This window comes from Phacochoerus africanus, chromosome 2 (genome assembly GCF_016906955.1).
Source record: "Phacochoerus africanus isolate WHEZ1 chromosome 2, ROS_Pafr_v1, whole genome shotgun sequence".
Lineage (NCBI taxonomy): Eukaryota > Metazoa > Chordata > Mammalia > Artiodactyla > Suidae > Phacochoerus > Phacochoerus africanus.
Window position 1 is genome coordinate 193,957,143 of NC_062545.1, and position 26,684 is coordinate 193,983,826.

The 26,684-nt window shown below is 46.3% G+C and overlaps 1 protein-coding gene across 3 annotated transcripts in view; it reads left to right on the top strand.

Annotated features, from left to right (window-relative positions):
• The window catches only part of NTRK3 (neurotrophic receptor tyrosine kinase 3), a 380,311-nt gene that overhangs the window by 122,442 nt on the left and 231,185 nt on the right, over positions 1-26,684 (top strand). For all 3 annotated transcript variants that reach the window (XM_047767504.1, XM_047767505.1, XM_047767506.1), the window contains exons 6-11: positions 508-650; positions 1,533-1,674; positions 2,136-2,432; positions 10,838-10,861; positions 12,289-12,353; positions 13,436-13,538. In XM_047767504.1, coding sequence (XP_047623460.1) covers positions 508-650; positions 1,533-1,674; positions 2,136-2,432; positions 10,838-10,861; positions 12,289-12,353; positions 13,436-13,538 — 774 coding nt within the window. The remainder of the gene's footprint in view (positions 1-507; positions 651-1,532; positions 1,675-2,135; positions 2,433-10,837; positions 10,862-12,288; positions 12,354-13,435; positions 13,539-26,684) is intronic.

The window sequence follows — 26,684 nt, forward strand, 5'->3', positions numbered from 1 at the left end:
GAAAACCAGGGCCTGCCTTTCCCCACTGCCCTCCCTCCCTAGAACTCTGCACTGAGGGCAGGTCTGGCTCACCTCTCATTAGTCATCCTGTCCCTTCATGAGCCAGCCGTGGGAAGACTGGTTCCAGGGATGTTGAAAGGGGTTAAGTGGATCAGAGTCCTTTCTTTCTGTGAGTTCCTTGTCAACCAGGCCTGAAGGGTAGTGTATCTACAGGCATGGGCGCTGGATCCTGTCTGGACCTCCTGTATCAGGAGCACCTAAGGTGCTTTGAGAGAAGCAGACATCTGGGCCCAACCACACACTTAACGAGAGAGTAGAATGTCTGGGGATGAGCAGGGAAGTCTGAATTTCTAGAAAGCTCCCTGTAGAAGTCTGAAGCAGACCAAAGTTTTGAGAACCAGTGCCTGAAGTGGAAGATGCACTTGACTTCAGTGCTAGAACTGCGTGAACAAAGTTTTGTTAGTAAGTGTTTGCCTGTCTTTTCACCCACCCTGTCCTCCCTGCCAGACCTTCCTGAGATCAGTGTGAGCCACGTCAATCTGACCGTTCGGGAGGGTGACAATGCTGTTGTCACCTGCAATGGCTCTGGATCACCCCTGCCCGACGTGGACTGGATCGTCACTGGACTGCAGTCCATCAACACCCACCAGGTAGGTGTCCTATGTTTAGGCCCCAACACCTCTCAGTTTTAATGAGTTAAATCATGAATAGAAGCAAGAGGTGTGAACCTAAGGAAGAAGAAGAGGGAAAGTTCATGGTCCTGTCTCTATAGGAATAAACACACAGCCTGGGATTCTACCCAGCTGCAACATTTTCTAGCCAACCTGATCTGAAATATGCTACTAAACATCTCTGTACCTTACTTTCCCTCATCTGTGAAATAGGTATAATGCTACCATTCACCTTATAGGGTCAGTGTAAGTGAAACCTATGTTCTTGACTATAGAGAGCTCAGCCCTTGATCAATGTGCCTTCACTGGAAAGGCCTCCTTCACCTTCTTCGCAGCTTTCCTTTTGTTTGGGGGTTAGGTGGGGGAGCCGCCCTTGCAGAAACTATTTGATTGTCTTTTTTTTTTTTGTACCATCATCTAATTTTTCTTTGTTTATCCTTTTAAAAATTTTCGTCATGATAAAATATACATAACTTAAAATTTACAATCTTTTTTGTTTGTTTTTCCATATGAACCTGCAGCATATGGAAGTTCCCAGGCTAGGTAGGGATCAAATCTGAGCTATGGCCTCTGCCACAGCCACAGGAATAGGGGATCCGAGTTGCATCTGCCACCTACACCATAGCTCACAGCAACGCTGGATCCTTTAACCTACTGAGCAAGGCTGGGGATTGAACCCATGTCCTCATGGATACCAGTTGGGTTCATTATAGCTGAGCCATGATAGGAACTCCAAAATTTATAATCTTAAACATATTTTTTAGTTCTTATCAAATGTTAGCTATATTGTCCATGTTGCACAATACATCCCTGTTGCTTATTTTATGCACATGATTGTTGTCTTTTTTATGGGGCTTTTAGACAAATCTGAATTGGACCAATGTACATGCCATCAACCTGACACTGGTCAATGTGACAAGTGAGGACAACGGCTTCACCCTGACGTGCATTGCAGAGAACGTGGTGGGCATGAGCAATGCCAGCGTCGCCCTCACTGTTCACTGTGAGTGGACACCGTTGTGGAGGGTGGCTGTGGACCTGGGGATGCCAGCAAGGAGGTGGGGGCCAGGTGAAGCCACAGCAATGGGCCTGGTCCACCAGGAGGGGCAGAAAGAGTCTCATAGGGCAGGGCTGAGCAGGTTAGCCCTTGGCTAGTGACCCCAGAAAGGGCATCCCTGTCTCTTAATTTGCCTCCAAGGCAGCGATGCCTTCACTCTGGAGCTGGCCCAAGTCTGCCTTCTGTAATCTCTAAGAGTTCGTGCAAGGCACCCCTGCAGCTGTGGCAGGTTCCGGGAGCCTGGGTGAAGATGGCCATCTCTTCCATTCTTTGGGTTGGTGCTGGGGGAGCTCCATCCTTACTGAGCTGTGTGGGGAAGCTTTGGGATTCCCACTCCAGTTCCTGGAAGGCCACTCTGGGACACAGTGGGCTCTGTGTTCTGGGCTTTAACGGGCCTCTCCCTGCAGACCCCCCACGAGTGGTGAGCCTGGAGGAGCCAGAGCTGCGCCTGGAACACTGCATCGAGTTTGTGGTGCGTGGCAACCCACCGCCCACGCTGCACTGGCTGCACAACGGGCAGCCGCTGCGTGAGTCCAAGATCACCCACGTGGAGTACTACCAGGAGGGCGAGGTCTCCGAGGGCTGCCTGCTCTTCAACAAGCCCACCCACTACAACAATGGCAACTACACACTCATTGCCAAGAACCCCTTGGGCACAGCCAACCAGACCATCAATGGCCACTTCCTCAAGGAGCCTTTTCCAGGTGAGCACAGGGTGTGGTGGCTGATTCCTTCAGGGAGCTCAGGGTGGGTCGGGATGGCTTGAGAGGCACAGAAACATGAATCATGAATCCTCATGGGTAACCACACACACAGGCAGAACACATTCAGCACTGTCAGCCTTTTGGGTAAACTAGACAAAGTCTCTGTTTTTCCATAGCTGTCACAGTGAAAACCAGGAGCCCCTCAAAAACACAGTTGTGCATATAAAGGTGTTATGGTAAAGAAAAGAGGGCTTGAGAGTTGGATGAGAGTGGGAGAGAATCTGGACCCAGGCCTTTATTTGTTGGGAGACTCTGGACATGATCATTGCCTCAATTCCCATCCGTGAAATGGGCATGATTGCACTGCTTCCACGGGAGTTTTTTAAGTGACTCAAAGGAGACAAAGCACATGTCACAGGCTATAGCTCCGATGGTTCGATGACCTTCCATGGCAAGGAGCTTCAGGGCCCATCTGGTTCAACCTCACATTTAACAGATGCATGAACAGAACTTCTTTCTATTTGCCAGACAGTAGCAAGGCCTTTCCTGGGGTCCTGGCTTCCAGGTCTATGGCTCCTTTTCCTCTCTAGCTCTGGGGTGAGCTGGGGGGTGGAGGTACTTGATGCTGTCAGCCTGTGATGCTGCTGAAGTCAAGTGGCTTCAGAAGGTATTCCTTGAAGTAAGAAAGAACTTCGAATATTTGGGAGGGGATCCTTTCTTTCTCTGGGCTGGAATACTTCAGCTACCTTACTGAAGTAGGAGGAGAAGAAAACACCTCAAGAGTTTAGTGGAAGTGGTTGCAGCATTTCTTGGTGGTGGTTTCAGCAGCTGATAAGTTTCGGTCAGTGAAGCCATGTGTCTTTGATGACCTTGGTGATTTCTGCTGGGTATGGGCTGGGTAATCTCTTGGACTTCAATTCTTAGAAATCTGGGGTTCTTCTTTTGAAAGCTTTTATTGGAATATGGTTGAGTTGGAATGTTGTGTTCATTTCAGGTGTACAGCAAAGTGAACCAGTTATACATATACATATGTCCATTCCTTTTCAGCATCTGTGGTTCTAATGAGATAAGGGGGAATATAAAGACTGATATTACACACATTTGCATGCGCGCGCACACACACACACACATGCACATACACACACTCAGAAAGGTGGGGGATAGTGAGAGCCAGCACCATGCAGCCTCCCTTATGTGAAGGAGACTTCATGGCATGCAAATAACCAGGGGGTAGTGGGTCTAAAAGGCCTTTTTAATTGCAGTACAAGGAAACTGGAATCTTTGAGGCTTTGAGAGAATCTCTGGAGAGATGAGTCTCCTGGGAAGCTAAATTCTTGCCACTCTTGCCACTGAGGTCTAGGGGATCCCTCAGGAGAGGCCTGAGAATGTGCTTCCATTTGAGACCCTGAAGTCCCACATGGCCCAGCATTTCCAACATCGTTCCCAGTGTGCCCAGATAAAGGTCTCAGGACATTGCCCACTGTGGGCAACCCTGGGCTTTTTAGGAGCTGGAAGAGTCTTGGCTAGCACTTCAGAAGCAGCAGCTTTTAGATGCAGAGGTACTTTGCTCTGAGGGGTCACGGTCAGGCTAGACCTTGTTGGCATAAGGGCTGGGGTGGCCCTTTGCTCTGCTTGTGCCCATCTGGTGATTAGAGAATGGACTCAGTTTTTAAAGAGGAGACTCTGTCCTCCCTGGTGGGCAAGGAATGAAGGCCCCTGAAGTAATGCTTCTGTTTCTAAAGGGAAGCTCAGGGGTCTGGAGAGAGTGGAGAGCCCTAGGGTGTTTGGGGGGAGGCCCACTGGCCCCTCCAGACAGAGGGCGCCCTGTCCGCGGGGCATCAGGAGCAGTGGGGTGGCACAGCGGGCACGGCTTTTCCTTTGGCCTCCCTCGCCTTGGGAGGGGAGCGGCTTTCCGCATCCTCCCAACCGTACAGTCACCTCCCCCATCCCCAGGAGACACAGCAGCCCTTCCTCCTCATCTCTGAAGACCCGTCACCTTACCAACTCTGCTCAGGACAGTCGTCCTCAGCATGGTTCCCAACCAGTAGCATCAGTGTTGCAGGCTGATTTAGAGCATGAGTTCTTCAGGCCCACCCAGACCCAGTGAATAGGATACCTGGGTTTTCCGGGGCGGTGGGGGGGTGGTACCCAGCAGTCTCGGTTGTAACAAGCCGACGCAGGCGGCAGATGCACCTTCATTTGCCATCTGCTGCAAGTGGGGTAGCGTTTGGCAGAATCCGGCCTGTGGAGGCAGGAGGGAGGGTAGAATCAGTCAGAGGAGCTGGAAGGCGAATGGCCCACCTGAAGGGCATTCCTTAGACCTGTCTATACCCTGCCAGGGCCATCCCTGTGTGCAGGCTTGTTTGCTGTATGAGCTTAAAGGAATCAATGGATGATGAAAAGGCGGTGATAGGGTAAAGACAGGCCAGTTGTGTCAAGTGACAAAATCTGTAGGCATTCAGCAGAGTAAATTGTCCAGAGGAACAGGCAGTAAGCCTTGCACCTGCCGAGCCTTGCTATCTATGGACTCCGCTCTTCTCTTGCTGTGATGGTGTGGGGATGTCATATTTGTCACATGTACCCTGCTCACTCCTGGGCAGCAAAGCATAAAGATAAAGAGCAGCGGTTCTCAGATCAGACAGACTGAGGTGCACATCCCATCTGTGGCCCCACCAGACAAGAGGGCTTGTTTCTGAGAATGCTGCTGAGCATGTGATGGGCATGAGTGAAGGACGATCACTACTCGGTGTCTGTTTCTTCATCTGTGAAATGGGAAAGGTCACTACAGCTCCTGCCTAGATTTCCCTGAGGATGAAGTGATGTCTGAAGTGATGTTTAGCTCTGTGTCCAGCCAGAGGACAGTCTCCTCTGGCATTGGCTCTGACTGGGGTTCTTGAGATGGAGCGATTTGAGCTTAGGAACCCTAGAACCAGGAGTCACTCTGGTTAAGCAAGGGAATTCTGACAGTCTTTATGCCAGGGTAGCAGTTAAAGTCACAGTGCCAGGGTTCAAATTCTCACTCAGTTGCTTATCTGCTCTGTGATTTCAGGCAAATTACTCAATCCCCCACTTCTGCTTTAAAGGTTGTGATGAGGATTAATTCCCATACAGTGGATCAGTCCACCTAAAGTATTTCCCACAGTGTTTGGCACGGAGTAGGCACAGAATTACTCTTTGTTTTTTATTAAAAAGAAATACCTGGGAGTTCCCTTTGCAGCTCAGTGTTCAACGAACTCGACTAATGTCCATGAGGATGCAGGTTTGATCCCTGGCCTTGCTCAGTGGGTTAAGGATCCAGCATTGCTGTGAGCTGTGATATAGTTTGCAGACGTGGCTTGGATCCCCCATTCCTGTGGCTGTGGTTCAGCCCCTAGCCTGGGAACTTATATGTGCCTCAGGTGTGGCCCTAAAAAGCATAAAAAAAAAAAAAAAAAAAAAGCGAAAAGAAAAGAAAGAGAAGAAATGAAAAAGAAACACCTGTGGGCAACTGAAAGGGGATTTGTTTGGGAGTGAAAAAAGCAGAGCTCTGAAGGTGAGGGTATCCTTTCCTGACTATTCATGGGCCTGGAACCCATGGGAGAGATTTAGCTGGACTGAATATATTCAGGGGAGCGGTCTGCACATGTAGAGGCTTCCACCAGAAGGATTTTCTCAGAGCAAGACATTGAAACGAACATGTTCCAGAAAAGCTTTTTGTAAACCTCATGTGCTACACAAGTGATGTTTGCTTCTGCATTTCCAGAGAAGCAGTAGAATGACCAGCACGGCATTCAGCCTTAGTGTGGGACCCAGTTCCTAACAAATTGGTTAGGGAGGTTTGTTCTAGAAGCACTGAGTCCTCTTTGGTGTTCCAGGACCTTAGGGGGCGCTGTCAGAAGGGGTCTGGACCTAAAAACAGTAGCTGTGAGGAGTCAGGGGTCTGAGTGTCGGGGCGGCTGGGGTCCCATCATGGTCCAGGTGGCACCTGGAAGGCCACCATCTGGGGTCCTTAGATGATGATGTGGTAGGAGGAACATTGCCAAGGGCTGTGTGTGTGTGTGTGTGTGTGTGTGTGTGTCTACACCTGTGCAACAAATATCTGAGAATACTTGACAAAATAGTTAGGAATTAGTCAGCTGCCAAAACTCTTGAATTATCTCTCTCTCTTTTTTTCACTTGGCCAGGAAGTCTTTTCAGCATGATCTTTTTTTTTTTTTTTTTATTACTAAAGTATAGTTGACTTTGCAGCATTTTGGCAATTTCTGCTGTACAGCAAAGTCACCCAGTTGTGCATATATATACATTCCTTTTCTTATATTATCTTCTGTCTTAGTATATCCCAAGAGACAGGATATCCCAGTTCCCTGTGCTGTATAGCAGGACCTCACTGCTTATCCCTTCTAAATGTAATAGTTTGCATCATGAATTTTTGACAGTAGAAACCAGAATTCCCTCAGGGCCCTGAGTACAAACAATGGGAAAAACCATTGTCCCAGTGCCTTTAGGTGCATCAAGGCTGATTTCCTTTTTTTTTTTTTGTCTTATCTAGGGCCATTCCCACGGCACATGGAGGTTTCCAGGCTAGGGGTCTAATCGGAGCTATAACCGCCGGCCTCCACCACAGCCACAGCAACGCGAGATCCAAGCCACGTCTGCGACCTACACCACAGCTCAGGGCAACGCTGGATCATTAACCCACTGAGCAAGGCCAGGTATTGAACCCACAACCTCATGGTTCTCGGTGAAATTCGTTAACCACTGCGCCACGACGGGAACTCTAAGGCTGATTTCCTTTCCCTAAGAAACTTGTTGAGACTGGAGTGTGGTCCTAAACTGCTGGAGCTGTGGGGGAGGGGTGGCCTCGTTTCTCTCCACGTTTGGCCATCCAGCAGCTGCTTGTGGCCTTGTGTGGGGGATGGGCAGAGCATGTGGACCCCTGGCGCCGCTCCCTCCTCCCTCCTCACATCTGAAGCCAGGGCATCTCTTCTCGTCATCACTTCTCAGTGCATCTCTCTCTGTCTGGACACAAGCTGCTGCCTGTCTTCTCCCTTCTCTGAACCTCGCTGGATTTTCCCACTGGGCTTTTCTTGAGGAATTTGGGGCCTGGAGGAGACACATGCCTTGTATTCATGCCTGGCCCCCCTTTGGATTCAGTGGCCATTGGGCATCCTGGTCCAGCTGCCCTCCTAGCCTACTGGTGGGGGCAGAGGTGAGGACCACCCCTGGAGTGCCATCCTCTTCCAGGGTGAAGTTCCAAGACCTCCCACAGGTTAGATGAGAACTCAGGGGGTCTGGCTGTTCCCAGGATTGTGTGCTTTCTGAGTGTATGCACGTTCCCAGGCTCCTGCTAAGGAGCTAAGTATTGGTAGGCTAATTGAGAGATTGCAGGGTTCACAGCTTGCCCAAACAATTGGCTGATGTGAGACTATTCTCTAATAAATGAGAGCCTTGTGAGAAATACACAAATTGGTGTTAGTATGAACTGATCTGGTACCTCTCTTTTCTCAGGTTCCAAAGCCCCTCTGAGAGGCTAAGAACCCCTCTCCTCCATCCTCCCTCCAGATCAGACACTTTGCCACCTGAAGTTTAGAAAGGGATGAAGGGTGTGAAGGTCATGCTCAGGAATTTGGAGAAAGCTCTGTTGCTCTCCCCTAAAACAACGCAAGTGAACAATGAACAAGCAATCTATTAACAGTGCATTCCTGTCAATAGGACTTGCGCTAAAGGACTAGCTCTTTATAGAAAGCATCATTTCCCCCACAGGTAGAAAAGAATATTTGCTGATGCATAGTTAATAGAGCTATGACTACAGTGATTGTGAAAGCTTAGCCAAGGGCCTGAAATAGAAATCCACAAGGAAGGAAGGAAGAAAAGAAGGAAGGAAGGGAGGAAAGGAGGGGAGGGAAGAAGGGAGAGAGGAAGGAAGGAATTGTTCTCATCTTTCAGGGTGTGGTAGGCTTGTGGCAGGAAGGGGTGTAGTATCATGCAGTGGTTCTCAAAGGGACTAGGGCCTTTAGCGTCACCTGAAAACTTGTTAGATATGTAAATACTCAAGACCCACCCCAAATCTCTTGAATCAGAAACCTGTGGTGAGGACCAATAATCCATGTTTCATTAACATTTTTAAAAGATTCTTAACTTTTCATCTTGAAATAGTTTGAGATTTGCAAAAAAAAGATGCTGCAAATTAGTACAAAAAGCATCCTTATACCCTTCACCCAGCTTCCCTCACTGTTGCCATCTTACAGAACCCTGGTGCAGGGGTCAAAACACCAAGAGAGTAACACTGATGCAACCTTACTACCTAATCTACAGACTTTAACTCTTATCAGGTGTCCCACTGCTTCTTTTCCTTCTCTAAGATCCCATCCAGGATTATACATTGCATTTAGCTGCCATGCTTCCTTATTCTCTTTGAATCTGGGGCAGTTAGTCTTTCTTTGTCTTTCATGATCTGCACACTTTGGAAGAATCCTCACTAGTTATTTTGGAGACTGTCCCACCATTAAAGTTCGCTTGCTGTTTTCTCACCACTGAATGGCAGTTTATGAATTTTGTCAAGAACACTGCAGAAGTAACACTGTGCCCTTTCAGTAGATTGTGTTGAGCATACAGGATGTCTGTACATCCTATTACCAGTGAGGTTATGTTTCTCATTTGGTCAGGATGGTGTCTGCCAGTTTTCTCCCCTGCAGAGTGATGCTTTTTTCCACCTCTGTAATTAATAAGCACACTATTCTGAAGCTTTGTAAATATCTTGTTTCTTGTCATTCTTTCCCATATTAATTTTAGCATTCACTGATGATTCTTGCCTGAAACAAATATTACTGTGCCATTTGTCAACGGCGATTTTTCTATTTCTATCATTTCCTCTACATTTATTAATTGGAATTCTACTGTAAGGAAGAATGTGATTTTTCTTCCTCATGTGTTGATTAAATTACTTATTTATATCAATGTGGACTCATGAGTATTTATTTTATTGTATGAATTATAATCCATGTATTAATTTGCTAAGGCTGCCATAAGAAAGTGCCAGAGATTGGGTGGCTTAAACAACAGAAATTTATTTTCTCATGGTTCTGGAGACTGGACGTCTGAGATCAAGGTCTTAGTGGGGTTGGCTCCTTGGCTTACAGATGGCCGTCTTATCCCTCTGTACTCACATGGTCCCCCTTCTGGGTGTGTCTGTATCCTAACGTCCCCTTATGAGGACACCAGTCCTATTGGATTAGTGTCTACCCTAATGACTTTATATTAACTTAATTACCTCTTCATGATCCTATCTTTAAATACAGTCAATTCTGAGGTTGTGAGGGTTAGAGCTTTAATATATGGATTTGGGGCAGATGTAATTCAGCTCATAAAAATCCGCGGCTGTCATTATTTGCTTTGTTGGTCAAAGTGTCCCCAGTTTGGCCATTGGAAACTCCTTCACAGTAGCTCCTGTGTCCTTTCTTCATGCCCCCATTAATTTTCAAGCAGTCTCTTACTCTCTCTCACTCCCAGAGCCTCTAGGAATTCCAGGTGTATCTTGCACTTTCTCTGCCCCAGCTCTGGAAGGCATGTGTTGCTCCAGGGAACTCTCATTCTTTTGATCGTAGGATGGTAGCTGTCGTTCCCCAGATGCTTCTGTGGCATGCTGAAGTTGGAGCCTCTCTGACAGAGGGGTTGGGAGCCAAGACTTGGATTTGAATCCAGCTCTGTTGCTTCTAGGACATCCTATTAGTTCCTAATCTCTATGAGCCTGTTAACCTTTTCTGTTAAAAGGGGATAATGCTCCCCACCTCTGAGGGTGGTTGTAAGGATTGAATGATATGTTACATAAAGCATTTTGCATAGCATTTGGCTCATAATCGATGCCCCCAAATGATTGGCTGTCATTATGAGGTGAGACATTCTGAAAGCCAAGATCAAATAATGGGAGTGGGCATATTCTAGGGGGTTTCCCAAGAACAGCTCAGTGACCTATAGAATAAACTCTACATAGCTGCTTGGGGAATTGTTTCTTGATATCATAGCTGGCATTTTCAAGGAAGGTCCAAGGAAGCCCATCCTGTGCCATCTCTTGTTGTTGCCAACATCCCCAACATTCTCAGTACCTGAAGAAGGGAGGGCTGTGGGCAAGGTGAGGAGTCTGGGTTTAATTCCTCATCTCCTGGCTTGGCTTCTAGTCTCCAGGTAGGCTAGCCCACCTCCCTCAAATCCAGGAGTTTTAGCTTTGATCCCTTCTTCATTTGGAAGATCATCTTCTAAAGACATAGTAGGGTGTGGGGGAGGGGTGATGTGACAAGGATTTTATTTTTCAGTTTCTGGGGCAACAGGGGATCAAGGTGAGCAGGAGAGCTCATAGTCATTGGTAAGATAGAGAGTGACTATTCTGGGTTTTACTACGTTTATTAATGATCTCTTTGTCTTTTTTGCAGAGAGCACGGATAACTTTGTCTCTTGTAAGTCTTTTTTACCTTTTGCTTCAAAAGTGATTTATTCTGATACTTTTGGTAACTACTCAATCCAAAGAGCCTCTTGGATTCCTCTTCCACCACCGTTGTCCCTGTTCCCGTGGCAGCTGAGAGCATCTGAGTGAACCGTGCAAGGGAACTGGGGGGAAGAATTACTTCCTGAGCAGATCCAAGCCTGCGCCTCTTGGGCAGTCTGTTGGTGTCTCAGTTTCCTCCAGAGTTTCTAGGGTTGGACCCCATCGTGGCTCTTCCTCCTCAGTCAGAGCAGGGTGGTGTCAGGGAGGATGTGGGTTTCACGGGCCCCACTGGAGCCCATCTCAGCTGTTCTTGCAGAGCGAATGTGGAGCCTCTAAACTTGTTAGTGTTTGTCACCTGCTTCGAGAGCCCGGGAATTTGGCTGGGGCCCACCTGGCAAGCAGCTGTGACGGCCCCTGATAGTCTGGCTTGTCCTCAAATAAGATTATTGAAGCTCAGTTTGTAAGAGATTTGAGGCTAAGAGTAGATGATCCCAAAAAAATTTGCTCATGGGCTGTGGGGAAACCCAGATTTGTTCCTTTTCCTTTTCTCCTGTGTGGGAGAAAACAGTGGCTGTGGAGGCCATTTCTGCTCTCTCTGTGGCCCAAGACGGTAGACTGTCCTATTTAGAACACCCCTTGCTGCTCGGCATAGATCTACACATCTTCTGTCATTCCTTTATGTGTCCTCCATCTCAGAGGACTGATCACCTCTCAGAACGTCCCTCCTGTGCCTAGTGAGCTAGGGCCGTGTCTGGACAGGGAGGCAGTCCTGGATGGAGAACTGTCAGATATTTGGCTTCTCGTCTAGGCCTTGCAGGGAAGAGGTGGCGTCAGAGTCAGATAAACTCGCTGTCTAACCCAGGATGCTGCCATGCTCTGAAATCTGCCTCAGGGGAGCTGAGAGGGGGTGGTTTATGGCGCCACAGCCCTCCTGGATCTCACTGAGAAGTGAAGAGGGGAAGGGGAAGGCCTGGGAGGGCCCAGGACAGGAAGGGAAATGCAGAGAGGAGCCGAATGTCTCAGCAGGTGCCACTGCTGATAGAATGTGCAGAATCCAAACCCCGGCAGTGGTCCCAAACCATTTCCCCTCTTAGCTCTCCAGTAGCCCTGGGCCCACATTGCCCATTGTACATTATTCACTTGGGGGGTGGGGGTGGGGATGGGAGTGAAGGTTCCTTATACCTACAGAGCCTGTCCTTGAGCTGTCAACACCTGCCAGGCATGGGATCCTGGCCTCTGGGGACCCTGCAAAGCCTGGGGAGGTCAGGCAGGCAGAGTCTGGCTTCAAGGTGATGTTCTCAGGCAAGAATTTTTGAGGTGTCTTGGGAAGTGGGCAGGGACTGTGATGGAGGCTCTTCTGGCCAATCAGCTCACTATCTTTTCTCCTTTGGTTTTCAGTCTATGAAGTGAGCCCCACCCCTCCCATCACTGTGACGCACAAGCCAGAGGAAGATACATTTGGGGTGAGTCTCTTTTTGGTCAAGAGGAAAGTGTTTCCTGATGCTGTAGTTTTCAGTAGCTCATTTTTCCAAATACTGCCTGGTTTGGAGTTCCCATTGTGGTGCAGTGGAAATGAAGCTGACTAGGAACTATGAGGTTTTGGGTTCGATCCCTGGCCTTGCTTAGTGGGTTAAGGATCTGGTGTTGCCATGAGCTTTGGTGTAGGTTGCAGACGTGGCTCGGATCTGGCGTTGCTGTGGCTGTGGCGTAGGCTGGCAGCCACAGCTCTGATTAGACCCCTAGCCTGGGAACCTCCATATGCCTCAGGCGTGGCCCTAGAAAAGACAAAAATAAATAAATAAATAAAATAAAACAAACACTGCCTGGTTTGGAACCCCATTATGGGTGGCAGAAAGAAGCCGTGATGAATGACCTCCTTTCAGGTGGTGGAAACCTTACTTGTTTGATGAGAATAATTCATTGTTTGAGGAAGTCTTTGAGGATCTGCTTTAAGCCCAAGGGCTCAGAAGAAAGCAGTTGGAGAATTCCCACTCCCGCCCCAGCTGGGCCTGATTCGAAGGGACTGCAAACAGTACAGCCTTTGACGACAGTCACATTTGCCCAGGGCATCTCCCTCCCACCCACAACAATCTCTGAGAGCCTGAGGTTTCTCTGGGGAGGAGAGGAAACAAATCTTTTTAGAGTCCAGATCTTCTAGAATTTTCTGGAGAAATATATTATGCAAAGAATATCAATGGGATGATGCTTGCTAGTTAAAACCACAAGGAAGCAACAGACAGTGGCCTCTCTAGGCTTCCTCTTGCATCTCTTAGGATGGTTCCCAGATGAGAGGGGCTCAGACATTGAGTCACAGAACTTTCTCTAATCAATTTGAGTAGCTTATTTTTTTGATGTTCTTAGAGTCTCATGAATGACTTCTTCTCAAGGCTTTATCCAGTCTGGGAAGTTCTGGAGTTCACTAACATTCTGAGAGGGGTGCAGTCACTACGTTATAGGACTGTTTTCCTCGGAGCTCGCGTGTCACTTCATGCGGCGCGAGGATTTTCACAACGGTGTCCAACTGTCTGTTTTTGGCTCCTAATAGGTATCCATAGCTGTTGGACTTGCCGCTTTTGCCTGTGTCCTGCTGGTGGTTCTCTTTATCATGATCAACAAGTATGGTCGACGGTCCAAATTTGGAATGAAGGGTAAGGTGGGATTTTTCATTTTCGAGGGTCTCACGGGGAGTCATGGCTCCCTTTGATCAAAAGATGCTATTTTAACCTCTATTTCCTCTCTGAGAGGGCCTCTGGTGGTGGGCTGAGGTGGCCCTGGTGGAAACTCCTGTCTACACCTGTATTATGGATAATGATGGATTGAAGGCAGTGTTGGTATGTGTGAGGACCTAACGGTGGGTCACAAAGTCTTTCTGTGACTGTCAGAAACAGTGCTTAGCTGAGCTGGTACAATGAAGATGATTTGGGAAGGAAACTGGATTTTGAGGGCAAATGAAGAGAACTTAGGTGTCTTTTCATTATTGGTGGTAAGGGGACTCTGAGTAATTTGGTTTATCTATTGTCTGCACCGTTCTTAGAGTTGTAATAAGAAGGTATTAGCATAGCTAGATGTAGGTGGTGGACTTGGGCGTTGAACATTTGCCCCTGCAATGGCATCTTGGCATGTAGCTCTACACAGAGTTCTAGAACGGATGCCATGAGCAATAGGATTGCTAAATCTGCTGGTCAGTTTCCATGACACAGAGCACTCAACCCCATTATAGGCGGGGTGGGGTGTGTGACGTAGCTCTACACTAAGCTTGGATAGGGGACTGGCATGAGAGGGGTTAACATGGTGAATTAGCATCCATCTGCCTGGTTCCAGGATCGATCTAACCAAATGGCTAGAGGGAGGGTGGGGACCAGTTCTTCAACAGAAACTTGAATTTCAAGACACCCTCCCAGCTGGGGTTTCCATTTATGGCTGATGTTCGTAGGAGACAGGTGGGGAGGGAAGGTGAAGGGTTTGGTGGGCCTTGAAGTTCCTGAGATGGGGTCCAGATTGGAGTCTTCTGGTGACATTACAGGGTCCAGAAAGACAAGTTTCTATGATTTGCGCACACGAGCTGGTATCTGTGGTAGGGGTCTTGACCTGGGGGGTCCAGAGCTGAAGGGAGGGGAGCGCATAAATGAGATTCACAGGGGATAGTGGTCCCTTGAACTTATATGCAAATGTTTGAGTGTTTGTACATGGCAGGGGATATGCGGTTGGAAAAGAGCTACTCCATAGCTTCAGTTATAGTCTGAAAAGAGTCTGTGACTTCCCTACAAGTTTAGGATACTGATAGGTAGCAAGAGATAGAAAAAAACTAGAAAGGTAGAAATCAGGGGCAGTCTGCTAAGCTCCCCAGAAACCTCTGCCTCTGCCCTCTCTTTCAGCTCTTGGTTAGGCAGAATAAGTCCGAGCAAGACAAACCAGGTCTTCTGGAAGCATAAGTACTCTGACCAAGAGAAATATGCATATAGGCAAATAATAAAACTTCTATATAGAGAAGTTTGGCCCAAAGCCAGATGACTTAAACAAGAGGCACCCACAGCCAGGCACCTTGGTTGGAGATGTTTAATCTGCCAGTAGCCCATGTGCCAAATAGGGCTTCACAGGTTTGGAAGATCAGCAGCTACCACGTGAGCTCTGAGCCTTCAGTCTTAGCATCAACCATGGGCATCTGACTTTGAGGACCTGGCACTATTACTTGTGCAAATTTTTCCTACTGTGAGAGGAACTTTCCTAGCTCTTCCTCTTTCCACCTAAGAAAATATCAGGGCCTTGACTAAAGGGAAGAATGGGGCATTATTGCTTTCCCCCAGGAGGCATGCCACCAGCTGAGTCCCTGCAACAGGCTTGGCAGCACCATGAGAGCAGGTTTTTCTTATTAGTTGCCATCCGGTTTCTGGAACAGCGTGTCACCATGTCGGATGGATTAGGCAGCAGCCAGGGTGCTGCCTTCCTTCAGCTGTCCTCAGAGCCTCTCCCAGGCAGAGCTGCCTTCCTCGGCCCTGCTTGGGCCCCAAGAACACATCCATGAGGTTGGAAGTGAAACGTCCCTTATTTTCAAGTCGGGCAACCCTTAAGAAATCCAGCCAGAGTGAGAAGAAGGATGAGATGGTGCATCCAAGCTGCCCTTGCTTAGAACTGAGCCTGTATCTTTCTGATCTTTATTATGCCGATTGAATCTGGTCCTCTTCTGAGAATGGAATAGCACATGCCTCAGGCAGCACATACCCTTGATCTTTTATTGCCAGTGGGCATCCCACTCCGGGAAGAACAGCAAAAGTGTGGGCACCAGAAGTCCTCAGCTCTGACCCAGGCGAACCTCCATCTCTTCATAACCACCCCTTTCTTAGCTGTGCATTTTCAAATCTGGGTTATAATCTAAGACCACTTAATTGCTCTTTGTTTCTATCAGAGTTACTTAACTTCTCATGGCCTCTATTCCTCAGGTTCAAAATGATGGAATGATACCTCCTCCCTTGTCAGGTTGCTCTGAGGGCTGGGCTCTGTATGTAATTGACATTTAAAAGGGTCCCTGTGGTTGTAGTTTTCTTTTTCTTTTATTCATATTTAAACCTTTTCAGGCTCCTTTTATTGTCCTTCCCAGGCCTTAATCATGCCTTCTTGTGTCCCATACAATATTTAGCAAAAATGTTTTTATTCTACTCTAATCCTAGTGCATTGTCATTATTTTTCTTGCACGTCATCTGTCCTTTTAGGCCAGGAGTGACTTGTGGCAGAAACCCACGATCTCTCAGCTTGGATTGCCTGAAACATTGCATAGCATTGGACAAATGGTTGTTTAACTTAGAAAAACACAGCTTGTTCATCAGTAATGGGCTAGTTACGGCTCCTGTGGAAATCTGGGATGTCTGGGCAGTGAGAGGTATAGTGGTAATGGTCTGAGAAACTCATAAATAATTTCCACCCTCCATATCGGAGGGCCTGGATCATGGTGTGTGGATGAGGAGGACTTATTAAATGAAGTTCCTTCTGAGAAATAAAAAAATATGGAAAAACATGAAGATTAGTTTCACAAACACTCATTCTTGCCACTCAGAATAAGCTGTTGTTATTTTTTTGTTTTATGTTGCATCTAATGTTTTATTCCTATTACTGATAAAACTAAAATGACCCTACCTGTCGCCTCTATTCCCGTTTCTGCTCCCATTTCTATAGGCAGGTGTTAACCTGAGTTCATTTTACATCTATCAGTCCATGTGCTTTTGTCTCTCTCCCTATATCTCTCTTTCTTTTTAATCAATTTTATTTGGATCAGAGAACTTGTGTCCCAGCAGTTTTAAACAGCATGACTAAAGACTGAAGCACCACCAAGAGTGGTCACATATATGTACAGTATATGAAGAAATATGTACATATGCATTTACATGTATACATGCATGAATACATTTATAAGATTCATTACTTTGTGTACCTTTTAATTTAAACACATGTTTATGCTCTGAGCACCCTTTTGCATCTTGCTTTATTTACTTGTCATGTGTTAGAGATCTCTCCCTGTTGGTATGTACAGGTATTCCACTGAGCACCTATGTTACAGGAGCTATATCAACCAGAACTTATAGAAGTGAACTGAGAAATGCATTGCCTCAAACACTTTTTTACTGTTATCATCTGCCATCCTGTTGATCAAAATTCTGCCTTGGGGAGGGGTTCAGATTTATGCTCGTCTTCTCTTGCAATCACAATGGTTCTAAAATGGGGCCAAGTGTCCAGTGGGATTTCTCCGGACTGTTGACGAAGCCCTAGGCTGTAGAGTGGCAGGGATGATCCTGGAGGTATTTAATGTGGTATGGGCACTGAGCAGTCAGGACAGATGCTAGTCCTCTTGCTGGAGCAGGGACCTGGAGGCTCCCTGCTGTGCCAGGCACTAACTCATGGTCGTGTGGATCTGCGGTGGTGGGGGTAGGTGATAGGGAGGTTCAGGGCAGGGGTCATTTCCTGGGAGGTGCAGGAATGTATAAAAGTATCTCAGTATTTTAACAACTAATTGTATTGTGTCATTGCATTCTGGGCTCAGATTTTATACTATGCTTCTCCTCATGTGATATTTTTTAAGTAGACATCAAATGATAATGCTGATGGTATGGCCAGTCCTTCCACTATTTACAGAAGAGAAAATGAGGCACAGGAGGACCCAGAAAAGAGGTGACTTTGTCTGGTTTCTCTGTCTGGTTAAACTGAGTTGGATCTAGACTCCCCTACTGTGCATTCTCACCACATTTATAGCCACTAGAATGACCTAACTCTTGGGTCGAATCAGAGCTACAGCTGCCAGCCTACACCACAGCTCACAGCTGCACCATATCCCTGATCAGGGCAGGGATCGAACCCATGTCCTCATGGATACTAGTTGGGTTTGTTACCGCTGAGCCACAACAGGAAGTCCACATCTGCCACCTTTATTTCACATGGTTATTAGAACAATAACTGGGTAGAAGATGCTAGTGTGTCTTTAAATAATTAATTGTGTCCTCAAGCTTTCATATAAGGGGACTATCATTATTATTTAATGGAGAAAGAAGCAAATGTGTGGAATTTTTGCAGCCTGTAAAAAGAGTATACATTATTTGGTCTCGCTTACTTGACTACTACTGAAGCATCTTTAATTTCTTCTAGATCAGAGAAACTGTGAGAGTTAGTTTCATCCTCCTTGGCTCCTTCTCCCCCAATAGAGGAAATGGAATAATGGTTTATTAGAGTTGAAACAGACCTTTGACTTATTAGGCCAATGTCCCTATTGTACAGGTGGGGAAACAAACAAGAAATGCCATGCTGAAACACATAGCTCGCTAGAGCAGTGCTGGCTGCTTTGCCACAGACATGGTGTGTGCAGAGAACCCAGAGAGTTTGGATAATGAACAGAGATTGTGAATAAGTCAGCTCCATTCTTCCAATGCTTTATCTTATCCTCTTTGACTGATGTTCCACTTGAATGGGGCTTTCAAAAATGTTTCTTATTAATCTACCTTTCTCAAGTTGGGACACTCCTTGCCTGGAGAAAGATGGGAGCTGATGGAGGAACCTTGCTTCCCAGGTGTGGAGAGCTTCCTTCATCTCTTTCTAGACACATTGGAGACTGCATGGTAAGGCCACTGAAGCCAGAAGGCTGGGAAGGAAGGGAGTCAATATCTTAAGTGCTGCATCTGCTTCCCTTCCATCCTGATGGTTGGACCTGTGCTGGTGCCTCTTACTGGCACTCGGGATTTTTCCATTGCAAATTGGCATCAGTTAATAGGTACTTAAAGTAAAGTGGTTGCCTATTTGATTTTGATTGGGGGTTATTAACATTTTTTTTCAGTAAACAGATGGCCACTGTCTTCTGAGTGGATTATAGAATCATGCCAGAGTCTTGATCTGGAGGGGCTGACTCCTGCCAGAAGACCTTGGGGGCCGACACCCACGCTGAATGGCCTTCTCCCTCTGGTGTCACTGTTTGGTTAAAGGGATGATTATATTGGGGAAGGAGTCACTTCTGTCCCCCATTCTAACCTGGCAACATTAGACTGACAGACATTTCTCACAGCAGGATGGCTGTAGGGCAGGAAGGTACTTCTGGCCTTAGCAATGACCCTGTGCTTGGGATTCCTGGTGAAAGATGATTCTTGGAACATAATCTTGAGAGTGGGGTTATCCTCAGGTCTTTGGATTCTCCAACAAGACTTCTCATGCCAGTTCCCTCTTTTCTGACTCCTTGACAGATCTCCCATCCCCTAGGAATAGTCCTAGCATTTCTTTAGGTCTAAGCAAAATAGATGAGGTGTATGGCCAGTCCACCTGCAGGACATAGTAAGCAAAAGCTGGGAGTGTTCTGCTTCCTTTCTTTTTTCCTTTTTTTTTTTTTTTTTTTTTTAGGGCCACACCCGAGGCATATGCAGGTTCCTAGGCTAGAGGTGGAATCAGAGCTGTTGCCGCTGGCTTATGCTACAGCCACAGCAAAGCCAGATCTGAGACCTACACCACAGCTCTCCGCAACGCCAGATCCTTTAACCCACTGAGCGAGGCCAGGAATCGAACCTGCGTCCTCATGGATGCTAGTCAGATTCGTTTCTGCTGAGCCACGGTGGGAACTTCTACTTCTTTTCTTATGTTTTGGATTTCATTTTGAGTGAGTTTCTGGTTGCAGATGAAGTCCTATCCCACTTGGTGACTGAGTTCTAGAATGTAGTACCTGGAGCTTTGAGAAGGAGGCTGGAGGGCAGTGTGTATTTTTCTGGTGTGCCTTTGCTGCGCTGTCTTTGTGGTTCCTTGCCAGTGTGCAGTGAATGGTCCTCGAAGTGCCCATGCTGTCCCCATTGGTCATGTGAAGGCTGCCCTGCTTCTTTGCTCTCTCAGGGCTCCAGGGAATCAGCTGTTCTCTAGCACCAGCACTTCTATTTGAAGAGAAATCCCTAGAAATCGAGTTTGAAACAAATCTTATTTCTCCTCTGTTGCTAGCTGGCTGTTCTTGGCGGGCTCCTGCCTCCTGTACAACAGGGCCCAGCATGGCCAATATGCTTGGCTCCATAGCCAAAGCCATTGCCTCTCTGATGCATTTGAGTTTGGCAGCAAAAGACAGTTTTTAACCAATCCTTGCCATTGACAAGGTTCCCACAGGGTTAACAACCCTTTGATACCTCAGATTAGAAGTTCTCAGCCTTTTGTCTCCTGCTTCCCATGTGACAGAAGACCATCAGTCATATGCCATGTATACTCCTGCAGATGTCACCAGGCTTTAGGACAAATGTTGGCCCTTGCAGTAGCTTTGTACCTAAGAAAAATATATCTGAATGTAAATTAGCAAATGAGATTTTTAAAACTAGGAATAAAATCAAATCCACACTAATGTTTGCTCTTAAAAAATTCACGAACTTTAGTGTTTTATGATTCATTCAAAGTCCCATTGACACACTCCTGCCCTGGCACAGACATGGAACAGGCAGCCATGGCATTGGGATGGAATGCTGGAGGGGGAGGAGCTGCCAACTGCAGCCTTCTCCCATGTTCCTGGCACAACATGGTTTCACCCCTGCAAAGTCAAACTGCAGAAACAGCTCTAGCAGAATCCCGTCTTCTCACAGTACAGTCTTTCCAGCTCTGCAACTTCTCCTGTTGGTCCTGGGAATTTTCACTTCTCAGAGGAGGAGGCACACTGGGCTTTGACTAATGAGAAGCTTCCACATGGCTACAGCACCTGAGCCCTGGGTTTACATAGCCCATCCTCCTGCGGACTCTACAGAGGCTTCAGGATGTCCAAAGAACGGCCCTCAGAGCCACAGGCAGCAAAGCAGGGAGATCAAAACAACTGTTGATGGGTAAAGGCAACTTTGGACTAGGAGAGAAAAGCCACACAGTGAAAACAACATCAGACAAGGGAATGGCTGCAAATTCCTAGCCTCTTCTCACTCCACTACCCTGCGTGCCCTGCACCCATCCTGGGGAACGAGCTGGACCGGGATGGGGAGGGGTGGAGGAGAAAGGGCATAGAGCTGGGGCTCAGCCCTCAGGGGTGTCTGACACCTGTTCTGGCCAGGAGCTTTCAGAGGAAAGAGGAAGAACTTCCAGTTGGTCTTTTCCTGGCTCTTTCTCTTAGCGAGTCAGTGACACCTGCTTTTCCTCCTTTCCCTAGTATGTTTAGTTTAGAGAGCAATTCACCAAGTCACTCTGGGGCTCACCCCCTTATCTTTTTCTCCTGTATTAATTCTGCTGCCACAAGCTGTAGAGGGATTTGCCCGCATCCCTCCTCCCTGACAGGACCGGCTGCCTCATTTGTGGGACCCAGTGAAAAATGTTCAGAAAGTACTAGAATTTTAAGATGGCTACAGCCGAGAGAATTATACACCAATCGTGGGGCTTTTCTGTGAGTGGAGTCAGGACTCAGGCCTGCGAAGCCAGCTCTGCTCCCTGAATACAAACTCCAATGTGGTTGCAAGCCATAGCGCCTTTGTCTTTTCCTGAATGGTGATGAGAGAAACCGCTATTTCTATGCTTCCTTTTTAGAGGGAAGCTGGGATTTGGGGTAAAGATAAGAATATCAACTGATTTTTTGCTTCTGATCATAGCAAGGGAAAAGAATAGTGGTCTCTGGGCATTTATGGAGTACCTGCCATGTGCCAGCTGCCTAACATACTACGTGATATTTAATCTTCAAAAGTGGATGTTCTCCCCATTGTAAAGATGAGAAAGCTGCCCAGGGAGGGGAAATCGCCTAGTGTCATGTGGCTGGTGAGTAAGAAAATGAGGTCACTCCAAATCAATGGTTCTCAATCTTAGCTGCACATTCCAATCACTTGTTAAAATCGTAAGACTCCCTCAGCCCAGGGTGCACCCCAGACCAATTAAATCCAATTCTAGAGGTTAAACTCAGGCATGGGTGTGCTTTTTGAACACCTCGAGTGATGCAGTCATGCAGCCAAGGTTGAGAACTAGCGGTGTACATCCAAGATGCAGCTCCACGTTTAATTAGATGCCCAGGTCATGTAGTCAGTCTGTAGGGCAGTGCATCTGATTACCTTAGGAGCCTGTGAGATGTGCAGGAGCCTGAGACTCACTCCACACCCACTGAGTCAGACCTAGGGTGACGGGGGCCACAAGCAGTTTCTCTAGGTGCATCTGTCACTCACCAAAGTTTAGGAGCCACCGTCTTAATCCTGTACAGAAACAGCAGCTGAGAATATGGGCTTTTCAAACTTTGACGTACCAGTGAATTTAGGGGGATGCTTGGGATCTTGAGAAAATGCAGGTTCTGATGGAACTGATCTGGAGAGAGCCTTTCTAACAAGCTTCAAGAGGATGCTGTTCTGGGGACCGCTGTTCAGGTAACAGGAAGCTAAGCCACTGGAGAAAACCTCAGGCCTATGACCTGGGAGTGGATGTCACATCTCTGTTTTCCATTTCTTGCTGTGCATCATTAGCAAAATCAGCCTGCCTCAAAGGCTTCCTCCACTAGCTGGAATAATGTGACTTTAAGATTATAAAATAGAACCACTACGTCTGAGCCATTTTAGTTCTACCCTCTTTGGGTAAATTAGCCTCGCTTCTTTCCTAACACAGCTTCTGTAGTGGCTTCCTTGGTTCATACTGACCTGCCATCTCCTTCCATGCAAGGGCAGGATCAGGAAAGCACCATTTCTAGCGCAGAGTTCTTCATGCTGCTAGAGCAGGCCTTCTTCGCCAATTCTAGAAATTTCTGTGCCATGTTTGTTCTTCCTCCCATGCTGATCTTGGAGGTAATGTTGGGGGCTGTAGGAAACTGTAGGAACTTGTTCAGGCCCTAGAGTGGATCAGGGAATGTTCTTTCCTGGAAGAAGCCTCATGGGCTAAATCAGTGGCCACCCAGGCAGGCCCCTGGCCTCAGAGACACTGCCCTTGGTGGTTGGAATTTTGTTCTTCTCAGCCTGCCACTCCAGTGGTCAGTGTTTGCACTGGATGCCTCCCTGCCCTCCTAATTTACCTCGGAGAGTCAGAGGTGGCACAGACTCTAAGAGTTTCCTTATCAGTCCCGGATATGAGTAACCTTCCACCTGACAGGCATATTGAGTTCAGAGGGGCCTCTGTGCAGCCATAGAAACCTGTTCCTAGGTGGGAGAGAAGAATGCCAGTGTCTCTCTCTGCCAGCAGAGCCTGAAAAAGCCCCTAGGAGGGTGTCCAGGTGGTTCTAGGAACTGCCTTTCAAAGTGAATCCTTCCAAATAAACTGAGTTCAGTGGGTTGGCCTTGGACCTGTGGAGGAGTGCCAGTGGGAACCCCATTGCTGTCTCAGCCTTTAAAGAAAGCTGGCAGGAGTTCCCGTCGTGTCGCAGTGGTTAACGAATCCGACTAGGAACCATGAGGTTGCGGGTTTGATCCCTGGCCTTGCTCAGTGGGTTAAGGATCCGGCGTTGCCGTGAGCTGTGGTGTAGGTCACAGACGTGGCTTGGATCTGGCGTTGCTGTGGCTCTGGCGTAGGCTGGTGGCTACAGCTCTGATTCAACTCCTAGCCTGGGAACCTCCATATGCCGCGAGAGCAGCCCAAGAAAATGGCAAAAAGACAAAAAATAAATAAATAAATAAATAAATAAAATTAAATAAAAATAAAAAAAATAAAGAAGGCAGGCAAAGGAATTCCCATGTGGCTTAGTGGTAACGAACCTGACTAGTGTCCATGAGGATGTGGGTTCGATCCCTGGCTTCACTCAGTGAGTTAAGGATCTAGTATTGCTATGATCTGTGGTGTAGGCCACAGACTTGTAGGCTTAGATCTGGTGTTGCTATGGCTGTGGTGTAGGCTGGCAGCTGCAGCTCTGATTTGACCCCTAGTCTGGGAACTTCCATATGGCACAGGTGCGGCCCTAAAAAGAAAAGAAAAGAAGGCAGGATCTGAGTACTATTATTAGCCATCATGGGCAGAAATGGCTCCAACACTACTAGCTGCTGCCTGGGCTTGCTTTGCAGGGCTATCATTAGTAAGTCTACAAATAACAAATGCTGGATAAGGTGTAGAAAAAAGGAAACCCTCCTATATTGTTGGTGAGAATGTAAACTGGTACAACCACTGTGGAAAACAGTATGGATATTCCTCAGAAAACTAAATATAGAACTACTATATGATCCAGCAGTCCCACTCCTGGGCATATATCTGGATAAAACTTTCATTCAAAAAGATACATGTACCCTTGTATTCATTGAAGCACTATTCACAATAGCCAAGACATAGAAAAACCTAAATATCCATTGACAGATGTATGGATTAAGAAGATGTGGTACATATATACAATGGAATACTACTTATCCATAAAAAAGTACAAAATAATGCCATTTGCAGAAACATGGATAAAACCAAAGATTCTCATATAAGTGAAGTAAGTCAGAAAGAGAAAGACAATTACCATATGATATCACTTATATGTGGAATCTAAAATGCAGAATGAACCTATCTACAACAGAACAGAAAGAAATTCATGGACATGGAGAACAGACTGTGGTTACCCAGGGGGAGGGGGAGGGAGTGGGATGGACTGGGAATTTGGGGTTACTAGATGCAAATTATTGCATTTGGAGTGGATAAGTATATAAATGGGTCACTTTACTGTACAGCAGAAATTGACAGAACATTGTAAATCAACTATAATAAATTTTTTTAAAAAAAGAAAAAGAAGGTGAGAGAGAAGATGCCATAAAAGAGGACATTACATTAGGTGACAATCCATTTCAAAAAATAAAAATAATGAAAACACGCAGAAGAAAAAAAAGAAAAAAAGATGCCCATGTCCCAGAAACTCCACTTCTGAGAATTTTACCTGAGATAATAATCTCCTATATTGATGTGTATGGATGTTCATCCCACTGTGACTTATACAGTCAGCTTGATACACCAAGAATGGCTTAAATATCTAATAATAAATGGCTAACTAAGCATATTATGGCTCAAACCTGATGCAATTCAATGAAGACATTAAAAACCACAATTTTTAAAAGCAAGTTTTTAGTGTTCTGAAAAGATATACATGCAAACAGTAAGCAAGCCCAATAATATCAAAGAGAATGCGGTAAAAGTAAGTCCCAATCTGCCGAATTTCTTGCTCCTGGGGCAATAACTATTCAGAGACTCTGTGCTTCTTTGCCAAGAGAGCCAGTGTTATACAAGCAGAGATGTTTCTGTGTTGCTTTTATATAAATGTCATCTTGTAGTCCCATGGTCTGGACCACATTATTTTCAGTAACTATCTTAGAGATGATTTCCTATCAGTTCATGGAGATCACCTGCATTCTTTTTTCCCCTTTATTTCCAGCTTTATTGAGATATGACATACAATGCTGTGTAAGTTTGAGGTGTACTATGTGATGGTTTCATGCATGTGCATATTTTCTGCATTTTTTTAAACAGTTGAGAATTAAGAATAAGTTTTTAGAGCAATACTTTTTGACATGTCAAGATGTTGACAATATATTTTCCAGTGAGTAAAGACTGGAAGCAGCTTCCCATTTGTTTTTGTTGTAATGTAAGGAAAAATATTTTCATATGCATACCTGGAAAAATACCGGGATCATATAAACTGATAGATCACAATGTTAATGGTAGTTACCTTTGGGTGGTGGGATTATGGATGCTTTTTAATTTTATCCTTTGTGATTTTTGTTTTCTTTGTCTTCTGAGTTTTCTGCATTGAAGCTTTAAACAAAGCAAAGCAGACGGCTGCTGGTGAAAGAGGGTGTGGGCTGTCTTTTCTTACTAGATGCAGAGGTCTGACTGTCCCCCACTCAGGTTCCACCTGCCCCTTCTTAGGGACAACCTGGGTGCCAGTGTCATTTAGCAGAGACCAGGGTTCCTCCCAGTGTGTCCTCAGTCCACTTGCATCAGAATCATTGGTGATGGTTGGGTCTGATTAAAATGCAGGTTCTTGGGCCATGTCTCCTGAATCTAGTGCTCTGGTGGTAGGCCTTGGGAATCTATATTCTTAAAAGCACCCTAGGCAGAGTTGTGGTGCAGTAGGTTAAGGATCCGGTGTTGTCACTGCATGGCTTGGGTTGCTGCTGTGGCATAGGTTCAGTCCCTACACTGGGAACTTATATATGCTGCGGGCACAGACTAAAGAAAAAAAAAACAAACCTAGGTGATTATGATGCTCATTAATGTTTGAGAAACTTGGGTGTAATCAGAAATCAGCAAACGTTTTCACTAAAAAGACAGATAGTAAATAATTTAGTCTTTGCTGGCCATATTGTTTCTGTTGAAACCACTCAACTTTGCTGTTGTAGCAGGAAAACAGTCATAGACAATATGTAAATGAATGGGCCTGCCTGTGGTACAATAAAACTTTATTTACAAAAACCCGGCAACAGATTGGATTTCGTCTATGGGCCGAAGTTTCAGACCCCTGCTGTAGACTGACCTCGTACCTTGAAAAATTGATCAAAAGATGGAGGAAACTGCCAAGAGCTCTTTCTGTTTGGAGAAGCAGATCATATTATAAATAGGGACCATTAATAGAGTGCTTATTATACGCCAGACACTTTTCAGACACATGCTAAACCTTAAGACATCTCTGCACAATAGCTATTATCTGTAGTGTACTGACAGAGCAATTAAAAGAATAAGAATGGAAAGAACATGATTAGCCCAAGATCACATGGTCAGTTGTGGCAGGTCTGCAGAGCTGAGGAGGAAAGTTGTAATACTACAGTTGTAGTTCTCTCCAGCCTTTGGGAAAGAATGTTTTGAAAATCTGTTCTCAGCTTCAGATGTCCCCAAGTCCCTCTGAATTCTCCAGCTAAGGAGGGTTAGGCTCGTCTGTGTACTTGGTGATGGTGCAAGCCCTGGGATCGCTC